Source organism: Anabrus simplex, chromosome 2, assembly GCF_040414725.1.
Source record: "Anabrus simplex isolate iqAnaSimp1 chromosome 2, ASM4041472v1, whole genome shotgun sequence".
Lineage (NCBI taxonomy): Eukaryota > Metazoa > Arthropoda > Insecta > Orthoptera > Tettigoniidae > Anabrus > Anabrus simplex.
Window position 1 is genome coordinate 512,952,125 of NC_090266.1, and position 14,718 is coordinate 512,966,842.

The window sequence follows — 14,718 nt, forward strand, 5'->3', positions numbered from 1 at the left end:
TCAACTTGTCTAGATCCCATCTTTTTGCATTCTTTCCTTTCTTCAATTTCTTCAATTTCAGATGGCATTTCATGACCAACAAGTTGTGGTCAGAGTCCACGTCTGCTCCTGGGAAAGTTTTGCAATCCAACACCTGGTTTCTGAATCTCTGCCTAATCATAATGAAGTCTATTTGATACCTTCCAGTGTCTCCAGGTCTCGTCCACGTATACAGCCGTCGTTTGTGGTGTTTGAACCAAGTATTGGCGAGGACTAAATTATGGTCAGTGCAGAATTCAACCAGCCGACTTCCTCTTTCGTTCCTTTGTCCCAATCCAAATTCTCCTACTGTGCTACCTTCTCTTCCTTGGCCTACCACTGCGTTCCAGTCTCCCATCACAATTAGATTCTCGTCACCTTTGACATATTGTATTAAATCTTCTATCTCCTCATATATTCTTTCAATTTCTTCATCATCCGCTGAACTAGTAGGCATATAGACCTGCACTATTGTGGTGGGCATTGGTTTGGTGTCTATCTTGGCGACAATAATTCTTTCACTATGCTGGTCGTAGTAGCTTATCCGCTGCCCTATTTTCTTATTCATTATTAAACCAACTCCTGCATTACCCCTGTTTGATTTCGTGTTGATAATTCGGTAGTCGCCTGACCAAAAATCCTGTTCTTCCTGCCAACGTACTTCACTTATACCAACTACATCTAACTTTAGCCTATCCATCTCCCTTTTCAGATTCTCTAACCTACCACAACGATTCAAACTTCTAACATTCCACGCTCCGACTCGCAGAATGTCAGTATCCATCTTCCTGATGATCGCCCCCTCTCGTGTAGTCCCCACCCGGAGATCCGAATGGGGGACTAGTTTACCTCCGGAATATTTTACCCGGGAGGAAGCCATCATCAGTACATCATTCATACAGAGAGAGCTGCATGTCCTCGGGAGGTGGTTACGGCTGTAGTTTCCCGTTGCTTTCAGCCGTGTAGCAGTATCAACACAGCTAAGCCATGTTGAGTATTATTACAAGGCCGTATCAGTCAATCATCTAGACTGCCGCCCTTGCAACTACCGAAAGGCTGCTACCCCCCTTTCGATGAACCATTCGTTAGTCTGGTCTCTCAACAGATACCCATCCGATATGGTTGCACCTGCGGGTCGGCTATCTGCATCATTGGGACACGCAAGCCTCCCCACCGCGGCAAGGTCACATGGTTCGCAGAGGAGGAATAGGTAGGCCCCACAAATATGTTTTAAGATTGAGTTAGGCTGATGATGCCCATTAAACAAAGGGTGAAACATGTACCTTAGAACTCTGTAGTACCATGTAAAAATCTAACCACATAAATTGTGGAATGTATTGAATAGGTGGTTCAATAAATATTCCTGTAGTATTCTTGATATATAAGTGGTATGCTCCGAGCACTCAGTGGAGAGATGGCGTGGAATGGCATCAGTAGACAAATAAGTTTGAGTGGTGTCTTTAAAAGTAGGAAAGATCACAATATGAAGATAAAGCTGGAATTCAAGAGGACAAATTGGGGCAAATATTCGTTTATAGGAAGGTGAGTTAGGGATTGGAATAACTTACCAAGGGAGATGTTCATTAAATTTTCAATTTCTTTGCAATGATTTAAGAAAAGGCTAGGAAAACAACAGATAGGGAATCTGCCACCGGGCGACTGCCCTAAATGCAGATCAATAGTGATTGATTTTGATTGAACCCCACACCAAATTCCTCTTACAAAAGAAAGCAGATATGATTGACTGACTTACAATCTGGCTGACCCCAAAATGTACAAACCAGAGCTATATTCTCTGATTCCCTCCAGGAAACCTGATTTTTATACATATAAAATTGATATTCTTCTTGCTGAAACTGGCCACTTCATTCTAAGATTACCCCCCCCATAACCTGGATTTAAATCCTATCGAGTTAACTTCGAGATCAGAAAAATAATATGTAGTGAAAAGAAATGTGGACTTAACTTTGTTTACAGCTATGCGAATAGTGGTTGAGAAATGTTTATCTATAACAACCAAGACTGGTCTTCAAGATGCCAACGACTTCAACAGATAAAGGAAACTTACAGGGTTGGATTAGGATTAGGAGGGGAGAGGGGAGGAGGAGTGGAAGGTAGGGAAGTATGGAGTGTGATGTGGTGAAAGTGTGTGGCGTGACAAAGTATTATGCATAATCTGAAAAACAGATCTGTCTTTCAACGACCACTGCCCAGACCTAAACTATCCAACACGCTCTGTTCCTCTTCATCTCGCGCCATAGCTTTACCGCCTCATGTCCCGCAATAAACATCATAGAAACCTGCCCCCACCCTACACGTAACGCTGCAACAATAGACCACAAATACTGGCACAGTAAACCTCCACACTCTCAACAAAGATTCCTTAATACCTATTTTATATTCTTGTCGAGCTGAATACCGGACCTGTGAAGATTACAAGATTATTTTGTGCATCTACAGAATGGTGTGTTAATGAAGCTATGTAATATAGAGAGAAACTTTCAAAGGTGGTTAAATGAAGAAGTTATATCATGTTCAAGATCATGCTTCCATATCTCTGCACAGTATTTAAAATACAATTTACCGTTGGTCTTTTATAGCTATTGTTGAGAGTTAAGGAGAATTTCCTGTTGTGTATGTTTATCAGGAACTCAAGGGAGACTTCATTAATTAGTCGGAACATAGAAAGAATGATGAACTCTTCTCAGAAGAACTCTTAAGGTTTCACCTTACTTTTTCCTACCTGCTGGCTCTTTAGAAATATGTGCGCGTGCGTCTTGTATTCAGGAATCATTCAAGGCAAATATTTTCGCACTGCAAGTTGTGTGGTTAAACTTATTTTTAATATGTAAAATTTTGGCTTTCTCAACGATGCATTTGTTTCTACATTCGTCCCTGCTTTTATCTCCTCGTAAGATGTGTATTGTTTAATGTAACACCTTGTGTAAAAAATTGGATTAAATGAAGGAGTTATATTATATTCAAGATCATGCTTTCACGTCTCTGCACAATATTTAAAAATGAAATTTACCGTGGTCTTTATAGCTATTGTTGAAAGTGAAGGAGGATTTCCTGCTGTGCATGTTTATCAAGAACTCAAGGGAGACTTCATTAGTTAGTCGGAACATAAAAAATGATGAACTCTTCTCAGAAGAACTCTTAAGGTTTCACATTACTTTTTCCTGCCTGCTGGCTCTTCAGAAATGTGTGCGCGTGTGTTTTGTATTCATGAATCATTCAAGACGAATATTTTCGCACTTCAAGATGTGTGGTTAAGGTTATTTTTAATATGTATAACTTTCCCTGTTTTCATCTCCTTGTAAGATGTGTATTGTTTAATTTCCTGTTGTGTATGTTTATCAGGAACTCAAGGGAGACTTCATTAGTTAGTCAGATCATAGAAAGAATGATGATCTCTTCTCAGAAGAACTCTTAAGGTTTCACCTTACTTTTCCTGCCTGCTGGCTCTTTAGAAGTGTGTGCGCGCGCGTTTTGTATTCAGGAATCATTCAAGGCAAATATTTTCGCACTGCAAGTTATGTGGTTAAGCTTATTTTTAATATGTATAACTTGCCTTCTCAACGATGCATGTGTTTCTACATTCGTCCCTGTTTTTATCTCCTCGTAAGATGTGTATTATTTAATGCAACACCTTGTATTAAAAAACTGGGTTATATGAAGGAGTTATATCATGGTCAAAATCATGCTTTCACGTCTCTGCACAATATTTAAAATAAAAATTTTACCGTTGGTCTTTAGAGCTATTGTTGAGAGTGAAGGAGAACTTCCTGTTGTGTATGTTTATCAGGAACTCAAGGGAGACTTCATTAGTTAGTCGGAACATAGAAAAAATGAGGAACTCTTCTCAGAAGAAAGGCTTCACTTTACTTTGTCCTGCCTGCTGGCTCTCAAGAAATGTGTGCGCGTGTGTTTTTTTTTTATTTTTTTATATATATATATATATATATATTCAGGAATCATTCAAGAAGAACACTTTCGCACTGCAAGATATGTGGTTAAGGTTATTTTTAATATGTATAACTTTTGTTTTCTCAACGATTCATTTGTTTCTATATTCGTCCCTGTTTTTATCTCCTTATAAGATGTGTATTGTTTAATGTAACGCCTTGTGTAATATAAATGCCTACATCTTGCCTATTTCCCACATTTTGGCTGATGATGACGCAAACACAGCGTCGAAACTAGTTCCAAGTGCAAATACATGTTATAAATAAATATAACATTTTTGTATTGAAAAGGTGGACCGTTTTAAGTTTCTCAACACCTATTATCAATATAATTATGACTAGTGACAATAGGCCTAGGAAGTTTCCCGGACAATCAAATTTAACCCCTAAGACATACCTGAGAGAATTACAGGATTACATCACCAGATTTTGGCGGTGATATGGGGATAATACATCCCCTAATCTTCAAGGAGCACCAGGCTTTCTTCCCGTCACTCCCCTCGGAAGCATGTCATAACCATCGAGCCAGAGGCAAGTGGACAGGCATGCTTGATATATGCTGGATCTTCCGTCCTGTACATTCACGAGTCCTGCCACGTATAAAGTGAGATACGAACAAACAAGTATCCCCTTTAGCAGTAACGTAGCCAGGACCGACCGATGGGGGGGGGGGGGTATAATTACAGATGTTTATAGGACATAAAGAAGGTGCTTGTGCGTGTGGTACGTGCATGCATGAGTGTCATAATAATGATACAAGTGAAATATGATAATATTCAGATTGCAGTACCAGTACACTACAAAAACATTAAAATACACAAGATCAATATGATCAAGGTCAACAGTTTTACAGTACAATTTCATGTGGCTATGTCTAACCATGTGCAGCCCTTGTAAGGCAGACCCTCCGATGAGGGTGGGCGGCATTTGCCATGTGTAGGTAACTCCGTGTTGTTGTGGTGGAGGATAGTCTTATGTGTGGTGTGTGAGGTGCAGGGATGTTGGGGACAGCACAAGCACCCAGCCCCCGAGCCACTTGAATTAACCAATGAAGGTTCAAATCCCTGACCCGGCCGGGAATCGAACCTGGAACTCTCTGAACTGAAGGCCAGTATGCTGACCAGTCAGCCAACGAGTCTACAGTTTTACAGTGAATGGTATGTTCAGATTACAATCTAAAATACTACTTTCTGAGCTTCTTAGAAAAGAAATTCAAGAGTTCTGAAGGTTTTACAATTATGTCTCTGTGAATGTTCAAGAAAGCCAACCCAACGTGTTGACTTTCACTTGTTTATTGTCAATTTCTGTATATTATCGTTTGTAAAAGTTCCATGGGGGTTCTAACCCCCATTAAACCCCCTTGGCTATCCCCCTGTCCTTTAGCTACCTTGAATATCTTTAATTTCTTACTTATTTAAGACCATACTCATTTTTATTCAACTGAAATAAGAGAGTACTTGAAAAACTGTCAGTCACTACTTATGCTGTAAGTCAGTATTGAAGAATCTAAGCGTTGAAGTACCTGAACAAGTAGAAAAGCATTTGCCAAATAATCACTTAGGTTCTTATTCAACTAATGGTAAGTACTCAAATTACAAGAAAACAAAAGCAAACATTTATTTTTATGGAGTAGATGCAATCTATGAATTTTTCTCTTAGGCATTTATAGTCCTTGCCAGTTGTTAAGACAACTGCTTTTATTTTTCATTTTATTTCTACCTAACAAGTGTGCTGGCTGACGAAAGAGCATATATTGTTGTCCTTGCTCGCATATGACATTTATAAGGGCAAATGGTTCACACCTTTGAATTGCTTTGGCCATTCAGTGATGAACTAAATGAGTCACCCTACCCCATGACACAAAAATTCATAACAATTTAGATTTTCTTAAATCATCATATAGAAAGACTATATTTCCAAGGCAATGGATAAAAATAAAAAAAGAGAGAGAGAGAGAGAAAGTGTGTGTGTGAATGAACAAACACTATGGAATATTTCTTTATAATGCAGTTATGAGTTCTGAATGAATGATAAAATTCATCTTTTGATCTTGCTCGTATACCTGTAGGTAACATCTACAGAGTCTGAAACCAGCTGTGTCTGTATATGACACTGTCATATGACAAATTACTGGGAAGACCTTACAGCTCTTAATCATCTATGAACTTCCAAGAGTATATTTTCCTTACGTGTGTGTAGGGCTACACCACGACAAGCTTTCTTTCTTTCTTTCTTTCTTTCTTTCTTTCTTTCTTTCTTTCTTTCCCTCAACCCTTTTAACATGATTTACTTTATGCAGTACATATCCATCAACAGCATCTCCCTCCTGGACACTGACCACTCCCTCTGCAACTGACCCATGGAAAACTCCATTCTCATCAAGCCCATCAACACTCCACAATACGCCTACCTACATTCGGACAGCCAGCATCCACACAATACTGAACGATCCCTACACAACAGCATGGTTATACAGGGTGGCGCACGAATAGTTGACACATTTAATTTTAGAATAACAGCTTTATTTTTCACAGAATACTAATGAAATTTTAGACATAGGCATCTTGGACCCTGGAAATACATTTCACTATATCACATGTTCAATGTAGTCTCCACTGCAGCGGACAACCTCTTCGAGACCAGTAAGCGTGTTTCTGATGACTTCACGGCAGAGGTCTTCATGAATTTCACTGCAGAGTTGCACGATCCGAGCACGCTTTTTCATGTGGCCTTGAGGTCTTGAAGCGAAGAGGTTTTTCTTCAAATAGCCCGATTAAAAGAAATCACAAGGATTTAAATGTGGGCTTTAAGGAGGCCAGAAGAATCCGCCATTATCGTTGTACTGAGGGTAACGATCAGACATTGCACTATCACCAAACACTCCCCTCAAAAAATTAAGAACATCGTTAGCTGTGTGAGGTGTTGCACCATCTTGCACCAACCACTGCGTATGAATAGGGATAGCAAGTATTTGAGGCATGAATTCATTTCCCAGCATGTCCTTCTATCGCTGTGCAATAACTGTCTGACTGATGAAAAAATGGTTCAATTAACCCATGTCTTGACAGACCTACACATAGACACACTTTTTCCCCAAACATCGTTTTTTCGTGAATAATGTCTGGTTTTTCTGTAGCCCAAAACCGCACATTTTGTTTATTTACTGCCCAGTTGAGATGAAAATATGCTTCATTAGAAAACAAACTTTTGAACAGTACTTCATCTTTATCTTGAGTCCATAACGCGTACTGCGAACTCTTCTGCCTGAGAAGATCTGTTAGCTTGTGTAGTACAGTCATTTTGTACAGGTACAATTGAAGGTCACCGTGTAACATTCTTGAATGGCGCGATATTCCACTTTCTCTCGAAGCTCCCCGTGTTGACTTGTGTGGGCTGTGCTGCATACCGACCCTCAGCGCAGCGATGTTTTCAGGAGACCGAACTGCTGATGCACGTTGTCGCTTTTCTTCCTTCACACTGCCTTGATCTTCAAAGTTACTGTATAAGCGAAGGACGGTGTTCCTTGCTCGTGCCCACCTAGTCTGAAATACAACTCAAAATTTCCTTTGTGTCACTGTAACACTTTTTGATTCGCAATAAAATATAACTGGTTTGGCGCGCTGCTGAATGGAGAGTTGGACGTGGTCGGCCATGGCGGAAAGCTCACTGGAACGCAGGCATTTGGAGACAAAGCAGCAGTGTCACCTCTAGAGTTATTTCCATAAAACAGGGAAGGTGTGCGCGAAATTTTAACAACATAGTACGTACGTTGTATTGTATATTTGCTTTTTAAATGTGTCAACTATTTGTGCGCCACCCTGTATGAGAAGAATGGGTACAAATATTTGTCTTTCGGTCATCAAGCACATGCATGTATGTGTTTTTTCTATTTTATTTTTTATACTTTTCCTCTTTCCACCTAGACACTGCAGACTCTAGTAAGTGCTCTGAATTAGAATAGTGAATTTACATACCTTCAAAGCATAAACAATGCCATATTAATTTAAAAAGACAAATTAATATATCCAAAATGATTATGAATGGTCATCTCTTGTGAGATATGTCACTATTTTCCATTAATCACAACAAAATGTTTAATCAACGAGGGTAAGCTAATCCTAGCAAGTTCTTCAGTTGGGTATCAAAATTACTTCAGGTTTCATTACATTTTTCACATTCTTTCAAATACAGACTGGTGATATACTGCATCAGCTTCAAAGATGGACAGTCTACTTCAAAGAACAGTTGTTCAATACAGCGGTAGGTTTCTTGATTTCTGTCACCAATCTTACTAATTTTACAACTTTTGCACCAACCTATTCAATGGAGATCACCAGGAGAATGTCATTTGGTACGCTTTGTATAAGTGGCACAAAACTACCAAATTATTAAACTGGCTTTTTCACAGGAAAACAATTTCACTGAAAATATAAAATAAGTAAGTGTAATGGACATGTTTTTCTTTACCCCGATCTATCAACATATTTTAGTTAGTCAATTAGTTACGTTGACTTGAGAAACTTTATTGTATACACTTACAAAATATCAGGGACTGAATTCTTAAAGCAATCAAAACCACCAGGAACAATTTTGAAAAGTACAGATAGTCCCTAAATAAAATCCATCAAATATACAAGTATTTTATACACTAAGATGATCTCTATTAACCAAAGGCAACAGCAACATTAGAATCTACACCATACCTTCAAGGAACATCCATGCAAACGCACAAAGGAAGAAGAAATGCAACAATCCAGCTACAAGGCCGCACACCACCTTACTTTCGGTCTGACCAATGCCTGCCAAAAATAGGATCTCAGCTACAAGCAGACACACACACAGATTTTTATGGATGGTAGTACGGTCAGACTGCAAAAGAAAATAAGCAAATTTAAGAATTTTATAGAACAACAGTACACTTGAATTGTTAACAAATGACAGTCTAAACTTTTCAGAATAACTGTATCAAACAATGGCAATTATATGAAAGGCACGTTTAACTACATAGTCTCATTACAACTGTGAGAAGTATTACAATAAAAATCAAATATCAAAATGCAAGTCACGCAAAAAAAATCACAAAATATTTCATCCACATTCTCCCAATTACGATAAATACCTACTACATGAAAGGAATATTCAATGTACACAAATATTAAATATTCCATCGAGCATAACTTTCATAACCCATGAATTGGGATGAAAATATACAAATGAGATAATTTTTATCCATCATAATTCATTTGTTAAGAATTTTAAGTTGGACCAGATTCATCACACACAAGAAAGACACCAGATCTTCATCAAACACAAGAACAACAAACACTTAAACAAGTGAAAAGCAGAAGGGAAATTTCAATAAATTTCAGGAAAAGCATGAAAATATGTATCGTAAAACTGAATTAAGAAATTACTTCAGATCACAGTTTTAATTCTACAGCACAAACCTAAAAAATAAATGTAACTGTAGTCAATATTGCAAATGAGTAGAAATAAGTAAAGGAGTACCATTTTCTGAGAGAGATGGTCAGTAAAGTTCTGTCTTCACAGCACAAAAATAGAAGTACTGTACCTACTATTTCTTCAATTTACTACAGTATAGTCATGGGCAAATTTTGACGTAGCTGTCTCCAGCAATGGGTACCGTACTGAAAAGCTGATGCATTTTATGCCTGGTCATTTTGCATTTGTTACAAGGGGAGAAGCCCCTTACAGTTCAGTTCTAATTACTTCTTAGTTGAAAGACTTCTCTTGATGTACTGAGATGAACTGGCTATTTCAAGATATGTCTTGAATCTACCTGCATGGGTTCTTAACCATCCGACAGATGCGTGTATGCAGCATAATTAATAAATTTGACCATTTTTGGCCCTATGCAGCATATATGGTGAGCTACGGTTATTCGTTCAACTGTGCAGTGAACAGACTGTTGCCTCTGTAACCTTAACCATGTATGGCAGATACACGTGACCATTCTGGCACGCTTTTCTGCTTTAGTCTATTTAATTCAAACTTAGCATTATTCCAATTCTAATATCACAAGTATTGCAATATATTTATATGTTTCGCTCATTTCATAGTAGTTTTGAAAATAGCCATATGTTGTAGGCTACACAAATACATGACCCTTAACAGAGTTTTTTGTTCTTTCTCAGATAATATGTCGAACAAAAACAGAATTTTCAATCTTAGCAATCCTCAGGATGTGGAAGCTGCCATGAATGCATAAATGGATGACGAAAGTGATTAAGAAGATTTCTTAGATCGCAGTGACATGGATAAAGAATAGCATATCTCGGAAAGGGAAGAGAAATCGGAAACGGAACAGAGTGGGGAATCCAGTGAGACTGATGACAAAAACCATGATAGTAAAGTGTATAAAAGCCATCCGCAAGAAAAATAACAAGTCGTAGCCTCTTTGGACTGGTGGAAAACACCACTAAAAAAAAGAAAATGCTCAAAACATAACATACACCTCCATCTACCAGGGGTCATTGGGCCAGTCAAACATATCACGAGTATCCTTGGCGTATGGGCATGTCTATTTTCTCCTTCTATGATGCAAAGCATTGTAGAACACACTGGCAAGCATGTGCATTCCATAGTCATTATTCTCGGCCACATGATACTCGAGAAAGTGATGCTATTGAAATGAAAGTCTTATTCTGCATGCTCTATTTAGCTGGGGTTTATTATGCCATTCACCTCAACGTCCTGGAATTTTGGAAAATGGATGACTTCCGACGAGTGATTAGTCTAAAGAGATTTCAATTTCTTATGAGATGCATTCTATTTGATAATATCGATACAAGAGAAGAGCGAAAGAAAACATCATTTGTCACCAGTGGGAAACGTTTTTGAATAATTTGTTGTGAACTGTCAGAAGTGTTACTCACTTGGTGAAAATGTAACAATTAACAAAAAACTGGAAAGATCTCGAGGAAGGTGCAATTTTATTCAGTACATTCCAAATAAACCAAGAAAATCTGGGATTAAAAATTATGTGATGGTGGATGCCAAAATTTTCTACGCATATAATATGGAAATTTAATGCTGGAACACAACAAGAAGGCCCTTTTTCAGTCAGTAACAAGCCAAGTGATGTAGTGAAGAGATTGGCATCTCCTATCATCAAGACCGGAAGAAATGTGGCCTGTGATAACTGGTTTTCTGATGACGACTTGGTTAAGGAATTGACTGAGAAAAAAGAGTTCATTTGTAGGTACAATTAAGAGAAATAAAGCTCAAATTCCATGTGAACTGAAAATGATAAAAAGAGTACGCCCCTTACAAGTTTGTTTGCTTTCAGGAAAGAAGCAACGCTTGTTTTTTATGTCCCTAAAGTGAATAGAAATGTAGGAACGATATCCAATCTCCATTATGATGATGCTATCGATCCTGAAACAGGAAGATAAGCAGAAACCTGAGAGGGTTACATTTTACAACCAAACGAAAGGAGACGTTAGTACAAATGAAAAACTGAGCGAATCCTACAATGTTGCCAAGAACACAAAACAGAGGTCCCTTGCTGTTTTCTTTTCCATGTTGAACATGGCATATATTAATGCGTTCATAATTTTCACAACCAACACTGAAGGGGAGATGAAATGACGAGAATTTTTTAAAGAAGCTATCAGGAAGTCTTGTTGAAGAGAACCTCCAGTGAAGGGCAACTTTAGTCACTGGAGAACTTTGAGAGAAAATTGGTAACCGAAAGCAAGGTGCCACTCAAAAAGATAAAAGAGACGGCCTAAGAAGAAAAGATGCAAACTCTCCCTGAAAGGAAAGCTAACTAGAGTAACTAGATACACATGAGAGTTCTGCAAAATAATCCGTGTACATACAGCATTCAAAATACTGTACGTATGTACCCATTGCAGTTCTATGTAGTCACAAACTTTCATCTTGGTTCAGTTTCAACTTTCAACTGTAAATTTATGTTTTAATTATTCAGTTTTTGTATTTTGCTTGTATGAATTTATTTTGGTTATTTTATTTTATACATTCCAGAAGGTAAATGTGATTTTACTTTATTTCTGAGATATTTAAAAGTGCACCAACAGACAATATGAGTAAATCACTTATGGACTAGAATTTGAACAGTGAAAGCTTTGTAATTGAAAAGAAGTGATGCTTATAGCATTTTCCACTCCTAAATAAATGTTAAGGAATATCAATGTCATCCATTCCCTTAATCGCTGTATTTTCCTGGCCCAAAGTTATATTAATGTGGATGTGTATTTCTCAGATGCATGACTAAGGACACTCAAATTTCTTGAGTGAAATGGTGCTTAATTCTTGAGTAAAAAGAGAAAAAATTCTTGAATACCAAGGGCAAATTCTTGAGTAGGGAACAAAAATTCTAGGGTAGAAAAGACATATTCTTTGATAATATGGATCTAGTGGAAATAAAAACGCAAGCAGTATTTTCAAATATTTATAACGTAACTGCAAAATTATCACTACGAAAGACAGAAATTGCAAATATTAAAGACAAAAAGAGATATTTATAAACTTCACCACCCTGCTACCTTCATGCTTTATATTCGTGATTGTAGGATGGCAGATATTCCTTATTTGTCATTGTGAGTTTAGTTCTGAAATTGGTCAACACACAAGAAAAGGTTGAAAAAGAGTCTTTTACAATTTACATTTGACAATGGAACCCACAGCGCCCTTAATGTACCATCAACAAAAGGTTGATAATCCTCACGCATTGCCTAAAGGATGTCTTCCACCGATATTTCCGCATTCTTCTTCAGAATGTCCTGAAGATCCCTATACGCGAGCACTCCATCAACGGGATAACCCTTCATTGACGGTATTTTGCTGAACAGGGGCTTTCAATTTGTCTCCTGCTGCAGACTGTGACAATATATTCTGCCTGTAGAAGAGCTTAGACACTGACACCAAAATTGTATGGGCCAGGCCACCCCAATATCAGGTGGTCCAACTTTGTATGCAAATGGCCTGCCCTCTTCTTTATTTCCTCCATCGCTTTGCCCCTGTGATTACCTTTCAGGGCATCCAGCTCTTCCTGGATTCTGTTGCTGAAAATTCCTGCAACAACCACTTGCAAACGCTTCTTCATATTCTGAACTTTGGGATGCACTTCTGCAGCAATTAGTTTGGAATTTGCCTTCAGTCTGAGCAATAGCAGTTTCATCACCAATACTACAGAATTCATGAAAAAGAGCTTGCACAGAAAGCAGTTGTAACTCCGATTCAAATATATTGAACCATTCTGTTCATTCGTTAATAAGCGATATTTAATGCAGATGAAATATTGCACAACATGACGCCAAATATAAGGGCGTGATGCCGTATAGAACTCTAGAACTTTGAGGCTATTCCCTAGGCAGGGTGTGGCCATGCATAAGTGGAACAGAAGATATGTTGGAGAATGAAAGAGAGATAAGAACTTTGGATTGGGAAGCACCATACCACCCTAACATCATTTAAAGCGGATATAGTCAGATTCACCACATCACGGGAATCGAGTGATATCTCCTCTATCTGAAGGTTTTCCAGGATAATAAAATGATGAAAATTATCTCCAGAATTTTAAGAAGCAAATGATATGTTTAACACCATTAATAAGTAAAGAGATTAATAACTTCGCATTAATCCGACCACCATGTGAAGTTGTTTAGTGGCTGCATACCAAACTCAAGAGTGTTTGTAGGGAGTTTCCCTGGCGTCGCTTTGCTTTTTGCTCCCTATAAGAGATGAGAGATGTGGAGGGAGGCTGTCCATTCGACAGTAAGATTGCTGCTAGTGCGTGTCGTGCGTCTGTCTGTATTTTGCGCCAGAAACCTTTGAACAAAGACTGTAATTACTTCAGTGCGGTCACACTAATTATATTCATTGGAGAAGTGATTTGTAAGTCAGTTCAATAACTATTTTAATATGTGACTATATTAAGATTTCTTTGTTGCAGCGCGGTCGCCAATTTGCGAGCATTCAACTAGAAACATTGCCATATGTATAGACTTCTTCGCAGAAGTGGCAAGGGCGAATGTAGCAATAGATGATCTTTGGCAATAGGATCAGAGCCACTAACTAAAATTATCCAGGTTTTGCTTACTTGACACACACGTGTGGTGAAGTTGAGCTAATTGAAGTGACAGTATAGTTCAGCGGATAAGGCTACTAGTTTTGCATTTCAGTAAAGCAGACCTACACACATGTTAAGATGTAATTTCGTCTATTGACAGGACAATAATGTTAACGTCATGATATACCAGTCATTTATCTTACACCTATGAAATTCAGTAGGAGAGATGGTGCTGTTGTGCGGTTTATTAACTAAACATCTCATTCCAGTAAGTGCCGTAACTAGTTCAAGACTGAACGTACGAAGTCTTCAAGCTGGTCTTCGGGAGGATCTCTTCAGAATGGAGCCACCTACGCTGCTGGGAACAAGAAGATCAACCCAGGACCACATCGCTACTATGATGGGCTAAGAAGGCACAGCCTAATCCTGAAGGAGGGATAAGGAGGTCATCAAATGTCACATAAGTGAACAATACTTGTAAGCATGTGATAGGATTAGTGACAGTTATGCAGAAATTTAGTAATTAAGTATGTAAATATTAGTAGTGGAGCCCTCTTGGCAAGCAGAATACGACTTGGTTATAGCGCATCAGGCTATTTATTAAGATGGCTTTAAAATCACTAAAGTTTTAATGTACAAAATGTTTTTATGTAGGGAATAGTGACGTGAGTTATA

General features: G+C 38.2%; 1 protein-coding gene across 4 annotated transcripts in view; it reads right to left on the reverse strand.

The window, feature by feature from the left end:
- The window catches only part of Cirl (Calcium-independent receptor for alpha-latrotoxin), a 666,667-nt gene that overhangs the window by 169,511 nt on the left and 482,438 nt on the right, over positions 1 to 14,718 (reverse strand). For all 4 annotated transcript variants that reach the window (XM_067140878.2, XM_067140879.2, XM_067140881.2 and 1 more), the window contains exon 9: positions 8,690 to 8,855. In XM_067140878.2, the coding sequence (XP_066996979.1) occupies positions 8,690 to 8,855 (166 nt within the window). The remainder of the gene's footprint in view (positions 1 to 8,689; positions 8,856 to 14,718) is intronic.